Source organism: Schistocerca nitens, chromosome 6 (assembly GCF_023898315.1).
Source record: "Schistocerca nitens isolate TAMUIC-IGC-003100 chromosome 6, iqSchNite1.1, whole genome shotgun sequence".
Classification (NCBI taxonomy): Eukaryota; Metazoa; Arthropoda; class Insecta; order Orthoptera; family Acrididae; genus Schistocerca; species Schistocerca nitens.
This window is the reverse complement of record NC_064619.1, coordinates 627,561,941-627,579,442: the sequence shown is the minus strand read 5'-3', so window position 1 is coordinate 627,579,442 and position 17,502 is coordinate 627,561,941. Positions and strand designations below refer to the sequence as shown.

The 17,502-nt window shown below is 37.8% G+C and overlaps 2 protein-coding genes across 2 annotated transcripts in view; one reads left to right on the top strand and one right to left on the bottom strand.

Moving 5' to 3' along the window:
* Positions 1–1,689: 1,689 nt before the first annotated feature.
* LOC126263534 (uncharacterized) lies at positions 1,690–14,362 on the top strand. The gene is made up of 2 exons (XM_049960628.1): positions 1,690–2,544; positions 14,126–14,362. Exons 1-2 carry the CDS (start codon positions 1,711–1,713, stop codon positions 14,360–14,362), a joined length of 1,071 nt encoding a protein of 356 aa, XP_049816585.1. The 5' UTR covers positions 1,690–1,710.
* Positions 14,363–15,261: 899 nt separating this feature from the next.
* LOC126262981 (prolactin regulatory element-binding protein) overlaps positions 15,262–17,502 on the bottom strand; it is a 144,372-nt gene continuing 142,131 nt past the window's right edge. Inside the window, exon 8 of the mRNA XM_049959931.1 lies at positions 15,262–17,477. Within this exon, the coding sequence (XP_049815888.1) occupies positions 17,392–17,477 (86 nt within the window). The 3' untranslated portion in view covers positions 15,262–17,391. The remainder of the gene's footprint in view (positions 17,478–17,502) is intronic.

The following is a 17,502-nucleotide window of genomic DNA, read 5'->3' as shown; positions in this document are numbered from 1 at the left end:
TTTTGTTCTTCTCTGGACTGAGTGCACTGAATTTATATTTGATTGTATTTTGTTTAGTCCACTAAACTGTGTATGTAGCTACCTTACAAGAACATTTTTCTCAAATTTGTTGGACACAGAAGACACGTTTCTGCTCACCATTCAGTGAGTTTAATTTTTTTTTAGTATGTTATTTATTCATTTATGTGTTTGAGAATAATTATCTGATTTGTGTATGTATATGTTTGTGTGTATATTTTTGTAAATGTGCTGTGTTTGGTTATTACACTATAGGCATCTTGATACTTGTGTATGATAAAAAATTCTCAGGCAAATCAACAATTGTACGATACTTTTGTTTTGGGCGTTCAGATACTGTGATAAAAATTGCATTTCTACAACAACGTAATTTCATCTCTGATTTCCTGGGCAAGTATATAATAAAATGGTAATACATCTGCTTGCTGTGACTACTTGAGGGAACTCCATGTACCTGTACCTCAAACAAACTTCTTTAGCAAGAACTATAAGTGGTGTAGAGGCAGATTTGCCATGATACAGGTATCACAAAGGCATTACACTGTAGGAACTGCTTTAAATTTTCGTCTGGATTTTATACTTCAAAGAAACATACGAATCTCTGCATTTCAGTTACCTTGAAATATTTCCTATTCTATCAAGTGTACTTACTATGAGATGTATCCAGCTAACTTGTGAATGTTTGATGAGAAACTGCCATACTTGACCATTGCGCTATATCTTCCAGTCTGTTACGGTAATTTTTTTTATCTGTTTGCATCAGTCACTTTGCATCCTGCTCTGTGTGACAAACAATGGAAAATTTATCTGCGGGTAGTAAAAGTGTGAGTGGCATACTCATAAACGTTAATTCAGTGCCTCGCTTCCAGGATGTTATCTCAATAAATTATATCTCACGATATGCCTTTTCAAGAGCACATACAGATTATCACTCATAAAACCTATCAAAATTATGCACTAGAATACAGGGAAACGAGTTTGGCAAAATCTGTTATGTCAAACATATTAAGTCTGACCTCGGCCGATTGGAAAATTTGAAAGTTACATGACACGAAAGCAGTGCATTTGCTGCTACACGAAATATGGAACTGCAAAGACGCCTAAGTGAAAGTTTCACACTTTCTGCGATATGATTGGCGGTCTCGCACCTCATTTGTGTTTTTATGACAATATTTATACAGTAGACACTCAAGATTATATAATGTGACGGCCTATACAATTATAAGACACAAACTGTTTCACTGTTTCGAAACAGCGTTTCGAAACATTACATTGTACTGTTTCATTGTTTCGAAACAGTTAGGTGTTTCAGTTTGCCCATCTCTAATTTGAACCATCAACCTTACGCCGTTTGGAAAAATCGCCGGCAACATCACGGCATAGTCGCCATCTTATTTACGGCGTTTGTCGCATGTTTCCTAGGGCACTGGTCAAAGCCGACTAGTATAGACCCCCCTCTATATCCAATGATCCATTCAAAACGACAGCAAAGCAAAAAGGTGCCGGCCATAATCTTCCAGTTTTAATTGTTGATTTGTAATGCAACCACCATTGAAAGGGCCTCCACACAGTTTGCTGCTGTGCTTTCGTGATTTAAGAGTATGAAAGTCCAGCACCGCAACAAGACACAGCATTCTGCAGACATGGCCGACGAAGACGTCAGCGCGCAACAAGACACAGCATTCTGCAGACATGGCCGACGAAGACGTCAGCGCGCTCGTCGTGGACAACGGCTCCGGCATGTGCAAGGCGGGCTTCGCCGGCGACGACGCCCCTCGGGCCGTGTTTCCCTCCATCGTGGGCCGGCCTAGGTACCAGGGCATCATGGTGGGCATGGGCCAGAAGGACAGCTACGTGGGCGACGAGGCGCAGTCGAAGCGAGGCGTGCTGACGGTGAAGTACCCGATCGAGCACGGCATCGTCACCAACTGGGACGACATGGAGAAGATCTGGCACCACACTTTCTACAACGAGCTGCGCGTCGCCCCGGAGGAGCACCCCGTCCTGCTCACCGAGGCGCCGCTCAACCCGAAGGCCAACCGCGAAAAGATGACGCAGATAATGTTCGAGACGTTCAACACGCCGGCGATGTACGTGGCTATCCAGGCCGTGCTGTCGCTGTACGCATCCGGAAGGACCACTGGAATCGTCCTGGACTCTGGTGACGGCGTGTCCCACACCGTGCCCATCTATGAAGGGTACGCGCTGCCGCACGCGATCCTGCGTCTGGACCTGGCCGGGCGCGACCTCACGGACTACTTGATGAAGATCCTGACTGAACGCGGCTACAGCTTCACGACGACGGCCGAGCGCGAGATCGTGCGCGACATCAAGGAGAAGCTGTGCTACGTGGCGCTCGACTTCGAGCAAGAGATGGCCACCGCCGCCGCCAGCTCCTCCCTCGAGAAGTCCTACGAGCTGCCGGACGGCCAGGTGATAACAATCGGCAACGAGCGCTTCCGATGTCCGGAGGCGATGTTCCAGCCGTCGTTCCTGGGCATGGAGTCCTCTCCATTGTTGCATTTGGCACACTTGGTCGACCGGTACTTTTCTGTTTACAGACACAACTAGTGTCCCTAAATTGTCGACAGTGTTGCCAATTTAGCGACTTTGTCGCTAGAAATGGCTACTTTTGCCTTCGTCTTAGCGACAAAAGAAAAACTTTTTAGCGACAAAAATTATTTAGCGACTTATCTGGCGACTTTTGGAGTACTGACGACTTTTGAAGCACAAATCAAAACTATTTTGGGCCAGTATTTTCATTAACAAAACTAAGATTTTAACTATAGAATGGGTACTACACTGAGTTTGTTCTAGATTTACTAAGTTAAATTAAGTTCTTAGCAGATCATGTAGCATTGTTCAGCATTTAGTAAACCTGAATGTGGGAATTGCCTACAGAGTAAGAAATCCTTGACTATAGAACAATTCATTATTCATTACCCACTAGCCTGTTATCGTCGATAGCGTATCGATCTATAATTCTTCAACTTTTGAACTCCCTTTATTTTTCAAATTGACAAAAACCATACGTAATACTAAGTATAATAAAATACATTTCTGTCCAGCGACCTCTAATTTTTCGAAATGTTAACTCGCAGTCAAATTATTACCACATGCCCAGTGGTAACGCAAGAACAATTCGGTGGGGGTCTCTCAAACATTATTACGTTTTAAAGAATGAACAATAGGACTGATATCGAGTTACCGAGTGAGTAGATTGTTTCATGACCTCTAGTTCGCCTGAGCTTTAATGTATTTTCAGTGATTATAAATTGGTGAAACTTATGTTGTGGTGGCTTACATAATGGATTTACCGCAGAAGAAGAAGCAGTACGCTCAAAAATATCGGGATGCGTGGGAAGCAGAACCTGAATTCAATGGGTGGCTGAAACCAATCGTTGGAGACTTATCCAAGGCAAGATGTCAAGTATGTGCAATGCTAAATTGTGTGACATTAGAAAGCATTCGAAATCGGAAACTATTAAACATAAATAAAAAATTGATTTAAAGAAAAAAAAACACAAACCACCTTACCTGTGAAAATTGTTCCGAAAACTACAGTTAGAATAGCAAGCAGAGCGGAAGGCGCCCTTTGTTTATTTATTGCTGAACATTGTTCTATTTTAACTGTAGATCATTTAGGGATACTGTGCAAAAAGCTGTTTTCCGGTGATGAGGGCGCTATAAACACGCAGTTACATCGTACAAAGTGCACTAACATTATAACTGAAGTTTGGCCCCATATTTTACACAATCATTTGTTGAAGATATAGGTAACCAAAAATACAGTGTACTAATAGATGAATCCACAGATGTATCAATATCTAAAATGCTAGGTATCGTTATACGGTACTATAGTATAAACAACCAAACCATTAGATCAGCATTTTCAAACTCGCTGTAGTAGAAACTGCAGATGCAAGAAATCTGGCTGCTGTTCTTGTGAATTCTTTGAAAGGTCTCAAACTTCCAATCGCTAATATGGTAGGAATTGGCACAGATAATGCCTCTGCAATGGTTGGAATAAACAATGGGCTTTTCGAACAACTCAAGAGAGAATATGGTTTGAAGCATTTGGTATTGATCCGTTGCATTTGCCACTCTCTTCAGCTTGCCGTTTCGCACGTCTCAGTGAATACCATACCTAGAAACATAGAGTTTCTTGTACGGGAAACCTACAATTGGTTCTCCATTTCAGCCAAAAGACAAGAGGAATACAAAAAGGTTTATGAGACAATAAATTGTGGAAAACAGCCACCAAAAATTTTGAAGGTCTGTGCAACACGTTGGCTTTCAATTGAACCAGCAATACGAAGAATTCTGGAGCAGTGGGAAGAACTAAAGCTACATTTTTCACTTGCCAAAGTTCAAGACAATTGTTACACTGCCGATCTTTTGTACAAGATGTATTGTGACGACTCAAATCATCTTTACATGTTTTACCTTAAACATGCTTTAAAAGACGTACAAAGAGCAATAAAAGCTTTTGAAGGAGAAGACAATGACCCCACTAAATTACTAGGTTCACTTGTATTTCTCATGCAGTCACTCAGACAAAACATAGTTTTTCCAACTGCTGATTTGTTGACAACACCAGTTCCAAGCGAATGTATGTACGCAAATCCGAACCTTGGCTTTATGTTTGAACAGAAATTGTCTGAGTTAAGTTTGTCTGAAAAAAAAAAGTTTATTTGAAGAAGAGATGCATTCAGTTTAGTCTGAAACTCACAAAAGAAATTCAACAAAGACTGCCAAGTAACGTTACGATCCTGAAAAAAATGTCAATGCTGAATGTTGAAGAAACACTAAAAGTGAATAAAAATAATGCTGTAGCGGATGTAGCCAAAGAATTGGGTTTTAGTGGCGATTTCATAGACGGTATGCTGCAAGAATGGCATAATATCAACTTCATTAGGTGGAATAACACTACTAACACTTCGATTTTGGAGTGAGGTTTTGCGGTATAAAAATGCCGCAGGGGAGAATCCTTTTTCTCTGATTTCACAGCTAACAATGACTGTTCTATACCTGCATTCAAATGCAGAAGTGGAAAGAATATTCAGTTCTATGAACATTATAAAAACTAAACAACGCAACAGATTATCGTTAAAGACAATTTTTTTAATACTTTGATCATATTGAGAGACCAGCTGAAGAAACAAAATAAAGATTGTTTATCTTTTGACATACCGTCAGACGTATTGGAGCTTATTGGAACGAACAAAAGTTACTTTTTTGCGACAAAACCAGTCGAACTGCAACATCATCTTTTGAGCGACTTTCAACACTCTACATCAACTACAGTTCTGTCAGAGCATGAAACAGAAGAGTTATTCGATCTTCTGAGTGACGACGATTAATAGCTCACATACCGTTATGTATATATTTTGTAACCTAATTTGAGTTCTTGCTTTCTTTTGTTACTAATATAGTTGTATATTTCTGGTATATTTTACTACTGTGATTTAAACAACATTGCCTCAATTATGATAACATGTTTAATTAAACATTAGCGTATTTTATATGTATGTTGTTGCAAATGATGCATCATTTAATTAAGACAATATAGCAATTACGTATGAGACAAAAAACTGTGCTTTGACATAAGAAGTCAGTGTAAAAATAATCTAAGACAATCAATATCATTTTGGAATCCTTATTTTTCGGTACGCCTTTGTAGCTGACCGGCCGGTGCCTCTGTCTCACATGTGGAGGACCTGAGTTCGTATCCCAGTACTGCTAGGAGTCTTAGGTAGAAGGAATCCTAGGTGGAAGGACTGGAATGCTGTGCACTCAGACACATGATGTCAACTAAGGAGTTACATTACAGACTAGTAGTGGCCCCAGGTCACGGAAACTGTTAATAGCTGGAAGAGCGGTGTACTGAACCTACACCCCTCCATATGTGTACAATGATGTGATTGGTGAAAAATGACATGTTGGTCAGTCAGCACCGATGGACCCACCAGGGCTTTTGGACAGAGTATATGTCACTTATTTATCTTGTCTGGGGTCCTAGGCTGATTCCTGAGCATCTCAATACTATTTCATCAGCAGTAATGGGGAATGTGGGTGGGAAAAGGGTGGCAGTGTGAAGATAAATTAAAATGATGTACAGCGATTGAACAAAAATATGGAAAAACTGTGGGAAATTCATGGTCGATCATAAATGCAGATGCTAGCCTATCCTGCACGCGGGACTGTCACATTTGACCACAAAAAGCGCCTGTACGATGTCCTCAACATGTTGCAAGTGTCAGTCATTGTCAGAATAGTGTTCTGTGTAGTTGTCACAGCATTATATCAGACCTAAGTGAATTCTATCTTGGTCAAATTGTTGGTGCTTGTGTGGTGTGTACTTCTATAACCAAAGTAGCCTAAGTGCTTGGTGTTTGAAGAGGCATTGGATCGAAGATTTGTACCGCACACAGGGAAAGTGGAAAAACATACTCCACTAAGTCACAATGGGAATTAAACCACTCATCAATGACGCAAAAGTTTGTGGTGCTGAAGCCATAGAACCTGGACTGTGGAGCAGTGGAAGAAAATAATTTTGTTGCATCAGTCTTGTTTCACACTGTTTCCAACTTCTGGCTGGGTATATGTCTCAGGAATGAAACACGACAAGAGTTCGATGATGAACTGGACAGCCATATCATGTTATTCCAGCCACATGTTTACTCTGCAAGGTTGCATTACCACCAACAATTATGTGACCATTTTGGCTGATCAAGTCAATGGACCGCATGGTACAATGTTTGTTCCCCAATGGTAATGCTGCATTCGACGACGACAGGACCCCCGTTCACATAGCTCACATCACCCAGGACTGGTTTTGTGAGCACGAGGATGAACTGTCAGATCTCCCCTGGCCTCCACAGTCGCCAGACCTTATTGTTGTTAAGCCTTTGTAGTCTAGGTTGTTGAGAAGGGTGCATGATCACTATCCATCAGCAATGTTGTTACCTGAATTTGCCACTGTTGTGCATGAAGAAAGTTATAAGATTCCTTTGGAAACCATAAAGGATCTGTATTTATCCATTCCCAGATGACTGGAAGCTGTTTTGGATGCCAACAGGATTCCTACACAGTATTAGGCATGGTAATGTGTTGTCTTTTTGTTGTTTCCATATTTTTGGCCATCCCCATATCTATAGTGTTCGGGGCTGATTGGTGATAGTCCCTGCAATATTTAACACATTGAATACCTTGCTGCATTGTTATTGGATATGTGGGACCAAAAACGTACACCTTTATTCATTTGAACCTATTATTTTTTATCATTTGTGATATCCTTAGTTATTCTGACCATGTTATTATATTTTGTATGTATTTGTTTTCATGTCTAGGTGTGATTGCAAGGTCCATGGAAGTAATTTTGTGTCATGGAGCCAAATGAGCACCCATGGGCATTTCGTTTTACAGTTTAACACATTTATTTCATTTCAGATTTTGGACTAAAATGACTATCAGAGGTTTCTCTGATACAGAAATAGCTGAAAAGCTGGTTTATCTTCCTAAAGATGATGCCAAAGGCTTTCATTCAGTTGAACACTGAAATATTTTGGCCGATGACAGTTTCAGTTCAAGTTCTGAGGATGATGATGGTGATGATTATGAATGTAATGCTTTATTAACCAATCCTGAGCCTAATGATGACATTCTGCATGTGAATCTTTCAAACTGGAACAAATGGAAAGCTGCAGGAGGGGACAGAATTTTACTTTCTCCTCTCCAAGTATTGATGTTCATCCAAATGCATTCCAAAAGTTTCAAGGGCTACCTCATATCTCTTACTCTGAACACTTCATAGATGACAATATTATGTTGCTGTTAGTTGAAGAGACCAACAGGTTTTCTGTGCAAAACGTTGCTGCAACTGGAACTCCAGATCAAAGGCTACAAAAATGGTTTGACGGCAGTCCTAACATGCAGTGTCCCAAATTGAGGCACTGCAAGTCCACAAATAGAATATAAGAAAGTGATTCAAAAAATAATGAGCAAAAGAGAGATCCAGAAGACATGCTCTTCAAAACCTCTCAATTTTTGCATATTGTGTGGAAGAAATCAAGGAATCCTATACTCAAGAAGAAGTGGTCTGTATATACGTAAGCAACGTATCTTCCTGTGGTCGTATTTACTTTCAAAAATACATCCCTAACGAGAGACATAAATATGGGATTAAGGTTTTCAAGCTTTCTGTTAGTAGAGGTTATATTTCCTTATTCAAAGTCTACACTGATAAAGAAAGAGCAGATGATATATCTGTTGCTAAGAAGGTGGTAACAGAATTAATGGACGGGCACTCAGACAGTGGTAGAACACTGCATACTGATATCTGATGCAGTAGTTTTTCGCTATCTAAAACACTAATCCAGCAACAGAGACACTTGGTAGGCGGGTTACATGCAAATCAAAAGAATAATCTCTCTGTGTGATCAAGGCAAAATGGAAAAAAAGAGGGTGTTCTAGCCCACAGAATGAAGACAAAAAATTGGCCCTGAACTGGAAGGATAAAAAAGATGTGCTAAAGCTTAGTACTAAACATGATGACACAGTGTCCCAAGTAATCCAAAAAAGAAAAGAAAAAAAGCAAGTCCACTACAGTCATTGACTAAAACAAAGTGAAGGCCTTTATCAAGATCTCAGATCAGATGGCCTCATATGTCCCATGTGTACAGAACTGTCAAATGGTACAAGAAACTTGTCTTATATTTTGTTACTTCTATATCTATTGCAAATGCTCCATTTGAACAATAAAGTAAACAATAAGAAAATGGGCATCAGTGACTTCAAAGAAACTCTAGTTGAGGCACTCGTGTATCGTAAGTTGGATCCAAACTTGCCAAGACCTTCCAGCTGCAAGCCTAAACACTTGCTGAAAGATAGTGTGTGGCAGAAGAGGGTTACCAGGAAAAGGTGCAGCCCATGCTACAAAAGCATGACCCAATGGCAGAATGCTACTTATGCTTGCAAAAATGTGAAAAAATAAATAACCACATTCTGCAAGACATTCAACTTACCAATGTGCCTTGAATATTTCCAAACACATCACTACATGTACGTCCAACACAACTCCGTTTCACACTTACAATAGTTTTTCTTTTCATTGAGGAAATTGCTAAAATGTAGCACTAGTTAAAGTTTTGTTTCACATGTTTGCTGCATTTCATTTAGATACTTATTTCCTTTATTAATACAAAGATAAATATCACTCATTTTCTCTTAAACATTTGAATAAATAATATGTTATTAGCTGTGAGACATAGTTCATAAATTATATTTTTGTTTTATGTTTATTTTTGGAACCTATATAGCATTCATGAAAACAAGATAAAAAATATAATTATGTAACATGTCACAATACATTTCATATTCTTGATTCTTAAAACTCAATATCAGTACATACATTCTGCCCAGTCTGCGTATGCTTTTGTTGTTCGCTGGGACCACAAAATCCTCAGGTGTACACTTATGATACATGGAACATGCCCAAAGGTGTACACACAGTGTTCTGTGAGCACACACAATGAGAGAGATATTTCAATAATTAAATAACTTAATATCTGTCAGACTAGCAACGTAAGGGCTGTCCCGGCATAGTCCCATGCCAGAGTGGAACGACAGTCACACTTTCTTTGTTACAAACTGGTAATGTATAAAATAATCTGAGGCAACAATAATCAAGTGACAAAGAATGGATCATAACTCTTCAATACGTTTTCCTTGGATTCATCTCCTTTTACAGCACAAATTCCATAATATTGTAGTGGAGGTGTAAATTTCTCTCTTCTCACTTATTGTCTAGACGTGCATTTTCTGGAAGACTTTATAATAAAATGTAGAGCACTTTATAATAAAATGTAGAGCAAGTCATTCATGCTTTAATTCTAGATATAATAAACAACTCTGGTTTCATAAAATTGCACTCCCAAATGTAGAATGGATACTTCATTGACTCTGTATCAATTTTTGAAGTTTTCACACAGGGCTTTGTTGGCAAAATGGTAGCATTCATATTGTCGGAGGCATGCGAAAAGGTATTTCAATAGTAACATAAAAGAAAACTATGATCAGCACCGTGTCTTGCCACTTACATATTTGGAAAGGTATTAGTAGTAGTGACAGTTACCCCGCATTATGCACTGTGTGCCAGAACTGCTCTGAGGTCAGACAGATCAAAATACACAATTTCATTTGTGCATAAAACATTTGTGGCAACATGAAAGAATACTCCTAAAGCAAAAAAGAAGGCTTCAGGTATTGTTCTTGTAAAAAATAACTTCTATATGTTTATATGGAACAATATTCTATTTAGTTACTGATCACAAACTGCTACTATAACATAGTTAGTCTAAAAAACTAATATCTCATGGGAGGGGGTGGGGCTGTTCAGACACTAAGCAGACATGACAATAGTGTCTGTTCGACAGCTCTTATAATTATGCAATATATTACAAGCTTATGAGTAAGCATGTGAATTCCAATACATTGTCATCACTTCCAATGAGGCAAGCTCTGACATCATATGAAGATGACACAGTGTGGATCAAATCATACATAAAACTACAGAAAACTATATAAATTTTCAGTGGGTGGCACACATCACAGGTCAAGCACTGAGTGCTTATTAAACCTTGTCTAAAAGTACGAAAGCGGACAAGAACTGACTGGCTGCCAAAAATACTGTAGATCATCAGCTGCATATGTTTTATGAAATGCGATACCACCTGTCATTACAAAATGGTGTCTCTTCCTGTGTAGTGTAAATGAGGATGAACTCCAGGTCTACATCCTCACAGTTCTAAGACTGCAGATCCTAATGATGATGCATAGAATATACTGGAGGCTGATATGAAGAGCTTGGCTGGCTGCCCAGACATTACAAACAATATTGAGGTTGCAGTAATTCCCCACAGTAAAAAAAAAAAAAAAAAAAAAAAAAAAAAAAAAAAAAAAAAAAAAAAAAAAAAAAACCGGATTTCTAAGTTAAAAATATACTTTTAGCCATGTGAAAATTCACTATATCCCATGTGAAAGCACATTTTTGTGTGCTGAGTGACAATATAATTTCCTTCAGAGCTGTAAAACTTATCAATCCTTTGAAAGGTAAAGATTTCATACACTGGCGGAAAACTTCCCGACACTTTAAGAAATGAAACCCAGCAAAAAAAAAAAAAAAAAAAAACAAAGGATTTTGGGAAGATCTTCGATGTGTGGCAACACGTACACTGCAAATTTTTGTATTAAAAAAGTATAAACACAGATTCCACCAAATACAACACAATAGTTTTCAAAGCAATGAAATCAACATTGCGATGTGCTTTTGTCAACCAGTCATAGCTTTTGTCACATTGTCTAGCCAGCCAATGACAGCAGGTATTTACAGCATAGGACACATGATTGTAGTCAGTCAATAACATTATTGTAAAGTCGTGTGAACACACAAATAGGAAAAGTCAATGGTTTAAGGGGCTCCGGAAAGGCTCAAAATCATGAAAAGTTCAATTTTTACTTTTTTGCGTTTTCTGAATCTGCAGACTATTACCTTTTAATAGATATATAATTTATTCAATTCCGAAGACTACAACTATTTTTAAATTTTTTTTTGAAATGTGTTCTACATGGGCGTGACCCACTGTGGCGCTGTTAAACTGCTGTCAAATGGTGTTATTATTAACGTCCGTGTTCATCAAGTACATTTTAGTGATGTGAGATAAAGTATGTGTTGTGGCTAACCTGTGATGGTTCAATATATATCGCTGGTGTGATTGTCGATTGTTTCATGTTTATTTACTCTGTCGTTATCTCGAAAATATTCATAATTAATTCTGTTTCTTGAGTCTCTGTTTTGTTGAAGTATAATAATGACTAAAAGTAAAGTTATTAGAAATCCTCTGAAGGCTTTTAAGAAAAGGAGAAATGTTGGAAAGCCAAAGGTATTTAGAAATATGGGAATGAAGATAGGTTCTAACATGGTACGAGCGATACTTGCTTTAGACAAGGAACGCCTTCGGGCTGCAGACAGGGCTGTAAAGAGTCTAGAAATACAATCAAGAGTAAACAGGAGGAGGAACAAGAGGAAGCTGGAGGAGGAGTTTGCAGAGGATGAAGATAATCCATCCTATGGACCTGGAATCCACTAAAAAGTTAATCCAATCTTTGTCGCTCGATTCCCAAAACTTTTATTTTCTCATACTAATTACATGTTTTCTAAGGATCTTCCAAACATATTTGTTTCAAACTTTCAGTAAATGTTACACAGTACCTTCTGCATAATTTAATACAGCCTTTTTCCAAAAAACTGTATTTTTTGAATATATAAATAAAAAATTGCAAAAAAATGTTGTGAATTTTCATTACAATTGAAAAAAAAATCATCTTTAATAACTGAACTAAAATTTTGTAAAATCCCTGTGTTAAGTTGTAGCCCATATTCCAATAAATAATCTGTAAAAAGTTCAACTTCCTACCTCAAATACTTTGTGAGGAAAGATGTAATTTATAAGCATTATTTTAACATTCCAAGTATAGGGCGTTCCGGAGTCCCTTAAATAAATATACATACAGTATAACTACAAGGAAAGCTAGACCTTCAAATATAATATTAGTCATCAAAATTCCCTGCCTGGGGGTGTGGTTAGGCAGGATCCTAAGAGCACACCTTAAACTGCAGCAGTAGGATATTTCTGACAAGCATGATTATAAATTTCATTGCTGTATGCTGAACATTTGGAGAGTTACCTGGCTGAATACATGTTCTGTTGAGCACTTTGACTTTTCCATAAGAAAGCCAGTTACATTTGAAATTGTGGATTTACACCACAGTTTTCTTTAAGGATAATTATACTTTTTGCCACTGTATTGCACAATTTGTAATCTATGAAAGAACTAAAATACATATGAAAAACTAACATTGAAGCTTTGTCTTTTTTAGCATAATAAATAAATAAATAAATAAAAGCATGTGTTACCCTTTGAGACATATCAAATACAAATGTGCCAGTAAAATTTTGACTAATGGCATAGTAACCAGCTGGTCTTTTGCGCCTGAAATTTTTCTGAGTGGCCGGTTATTGAAGTGTTTGGGTTTTGAATGAGAGTCAAACACTCCAAGATTTAAGAAATTCATCACACATTGTCACATGTAACTTAATTCATCTTGCATAAAAGGAAATTTATTTTGAAAGTAATGCTTCTCAAGCCACTGTTCAGAATATTTTCCCGTGACCTATTATAATTGTAAATAATTGTGATGTCACACTCGCCAAAACAGTTTGTTGTTATGAAGTCCTGCATAGTCTTCATTCTAAAGCCTCTGAAACACTTTGTTGTTAGCAGATTCTTGCATGTGCATTATGTTTTGTTGTTGTTAATGGTGCATTTTCTTTGCAACTAAGTTTTATTTTGGTGTCATTCTCTCATTTATGTTATATTGCTGCGGTATTAGTCTGCAGTAGCAGGCTAAAGTAAACTTCTTTGTTAGACTACCAGTTCTTACCAGTCATTATTACACAGGTTCAACTGAAAACTAAAGCAACGAAAACTTCCCGAATTATAATTTTTTTTTCCTTTTTTGCTTGGATGAAAAATTCCCCTGTTTGTTCTAGGGCATATACACCATGTAGATGCCACATCCAATTTTTTGTATGTTGTTGTCATGTCATACAACATTGCAGACGCTATGGTCAGCCTACTATCAAAGATTCTATCAATAGAAGGCATACCTCACACCGTAGTATCACATAAATCAAAGACCTTTCGTGATTTCTGCAACAGAAATTGCATTCAACATGTCACCTCAGCATCTTGATCCACACACTTAAGCATCAAATGACAAAAGCGATGGGAAGGACCTCCGACAAAGGAAACCCTAACTTCAAGACACCCCCCCCCCTCCCCTCCGTCAATGACAGGAGCACAGAAAACATCTTGTATAGCCACCAACTGTGAATGCAGGTCTACTTGCTGCACTCAAAAGCAAGATGATCACAAGCACAACATTCAGTGTCCATCCTGTCCAACACCTTGGTGTGGTTGTGCACCTTTAAGAGAGCACAGTGCCTCCTCTGGCAGCCATATCTCAAGACCGCCTCCTCTGCAGGGTCACCACCAGGGAGGGACCACAATGGCAACACTGGAACCAACTGCAGCCTCTGGTGCCCTCTCCACCACTGCACATCCAGCAGGCCAGCCTCCAGTCAGTCTGCTCCAGCCTCAGCTTCCAAACAATCTGCTCCAGTTTCAGCTGGGATTAGCGACAAGAATTTGCAAACCTCACCAGGTGGCAGCATCACACAGGTTGGGACTGGACTGGGAGAAATTGGGTGACGACATTTAGCACCAGAGTTCCCCTGAGGAGGTTGCAACCACATACAACATAGCTGCACACTGTCTTTCTCCACAGGACATTGAGATAGCTGAGCCTCCTGAAATCACACCATTGGTCACCGAGGTGACCCTCTCCCCTTCCAGTGATTCCGAAAGCATTTGACCCAAAGTACCAAAAGCAGTGATAGGGATGGTGTTGCACAGCCATGGCTGTGCTATTGGTGACTTGCTGTGAATTGGTTTATGAAGTGCCACTTCTGGCTCACAACTCTAACACTTAATGTGTTATCATGCATATTTATATCTGTAGTATTTTAATGTGATTAAATTCAACCATGGTTCAGGATTGGTTATTAATACAAATGAGTGATCATTTGTGCCATGTCAGAGTGACAAAAGAATTAATTACATTATAATATTTGTAATCCTAGTCATAGCAGCGTAAATGTAAAATAAGATCGGACATAAAACCAATTTACGTTTGTTTTCTTTTTAAAAGTTGGAACATAATGACTTGTAGTGTACAAAGTGCGAGGAGGGATTCGTACTTCAGTTGAATTAGAATGGCATAAACCTCAGTGGTGACATTTTAAACCTTGAAGTTAATTATATTCATCCCATTTATGGGATGAGTAGTAATTTTTATGTAACAGAATATGGAAACTGACTCTTGCAATTGATGAGTCACTGAAATATATGAAGTGAATTGGATTATTGTGGGGATGGCAAATTTCAATAGTAAAACAACAATAACTCTCAGGGTTTCTCTTGAGTATGATGTATACATGAATCTGTAGTTTTTTTCTTTAATAATAATTCCATAAAAGTATTCCTGTGATTCATACATTGCTTGCAGAAAGTGGTGGAAAATTGGATGGTTTCTACAATAAAACAAAAAGAGATGCGAAATTCAAGAGCTATGGTGAGTGAAATATTTTAAACCCATGCCAAATTATTTTATTTACAAAGTATAACAGGATAATTATCATTGACTTTGTCATTGTGAACACAGGTGCATATTTCTTTATGTAAAGGCCACAAACATACCATCATTTATCTCCAATTATTATTTCAAAAATATACAGTTACTTCACTCACTATGAAGAGGATAAAACAACATCAATAATACAACACAGTGACTTAAAAAAATCATCACTACACAACATTTAAAATGTAGACATGCCAATTAGGCATAAGATCATTTGAAAAATAGATACACCCAGCCAAATATAACACACAAATTGATACATCCTGTTCTAAGACTACAAAATCACCTTTTGATTTAAGCATTCAAGTGCATACATTTTGATTGCTGTGCATCAATGCTAATAGTAAAACAGTTTATGTTAAAGTTTCTACCAGTGATATATATTGCAAGAATATTTGAGAAACTTCTACAAATGTGTAACGTCCACACTGCTCTCATAAAAATTGTGGACAGTATTACTTAAATGAATTCATTTGTACTTTTTACAATTATTGCATTTCTGTATTTGGTCCTGTAAAATCAGGTTGTTAAAGAGAGCCTAGCAGCAAAATAATATCTGGCAAGAAATTATCTAGAAGAGACACTGTAACAGATACGTTCACATTTCTTTAGGGGCTACAGTAGAGGTATCCAAGTCAGGAGAGGTGGAGACGGAGGGAGGGAGGGAGGGAGGGGGCAGAGAGAGAGAGAGAGAGAGAGAGAGAGAGAGAGAGAGAGAGAGAGAGAGAGAGAGAGAGAGAGAGACTCAGTGAAACCCAGCAGACTTATATCACTGATATTTGTACAACTGGAACTTGTATGTCTTACATGGAGTTAGAGGTGGTCACACTTAATTTCAAATTAAAGCCATCATACAACAGCACAATGGTTTCATAATACTATGTACAGTATGAAAAGGTGGCACCAGTTACATGATGTTTTAGATTCAGACACAAAACTACCTGTCTGCAAATAAACACTTTTTCGTTGGAAACCTTCAAATTGAAAAATTTCTGCACGACAGGGATACGTCAAAATTTACAACAACATTTAGTACATAGGTACAACAACATTTGGTATAGCATTAAATGTTGAACAGAAAGATGAAATAAACACAAGAACACAATGATAAATAAAAATATTTAAACATCAAGATATAGAATTGTTTACTACATCCTTTCAGAAAGGATAGAAGTAGGAGATATCCTTGACAAAGACAAACTGTCTATTACATGTAATGATACACACATTAACCTTCGGATATCTTACTTTTGCACAGTTTATAGGAACAAATAATACCCTTCCACTCTTCAGTGAGAAGAAGGGTGTTTTAACTATTTTGTACATAAATAAATAAGAAAATAAATGTACATGGTATATCTTTCTTAAAACCCAAAGAACACCTTAGAAACACACCTGAAGGTATCTTATATTAAATAAATGAGTTGTAATGAATAAAATATTTTTCCCTTAGTTTTTATAAACAGATTAAAAAGGAAAGTGAACATCTAAGATTTTCACTTTCCTACCTGCCAGTATTATTCAGTACTATGTTACATGTTTGTTAACAAAGAGTTTCTGTAGCAGCATATCTTAACACTGGTGATTACAGCATTATTGCTCATAAAATAAAAACAAAACACCAGAAATAAAAGGCAAATTGCAGATTATTAAATGCACCATCTGTTAAGATACAAGAATTCCTGGCATAACACTACAGTAGTGATGTTCACAACTTTGCCTTCATTAACTGAGATTTCACACTATATGTACATCCCACCAAGCAAGCACAGAAATGTAGCACCAATGCTGCCTTGAAAAATATCTTTCTTACAATATGAAATATTTCAGTTCCTCCACAGCATCTTTTGTACTTGGACCACAGGGAACTACAGAATTCTGCAGCCTTTCACTACAAATGGTGTTCATCAACAATAAAAAGTTTCCATAAAACGGCTTTATGTACAAAATTATGTTTAGTAGTCTCTCACTCATTTCAACAACTTAGCAACAGGCAGTTGCTACTTTGTCTCAGATTTTAAAATAACTTTTTGGGCTATTTCTTCTTGAAATCAGAGACCCAAAAAACTGCAAAGCATGAATGTGAGAACAAGTGTTATTACCACAAGCAGGACCGCCAGCCATAACGGTATTGTACCTGGAAATGAAAGCAGACATAACTT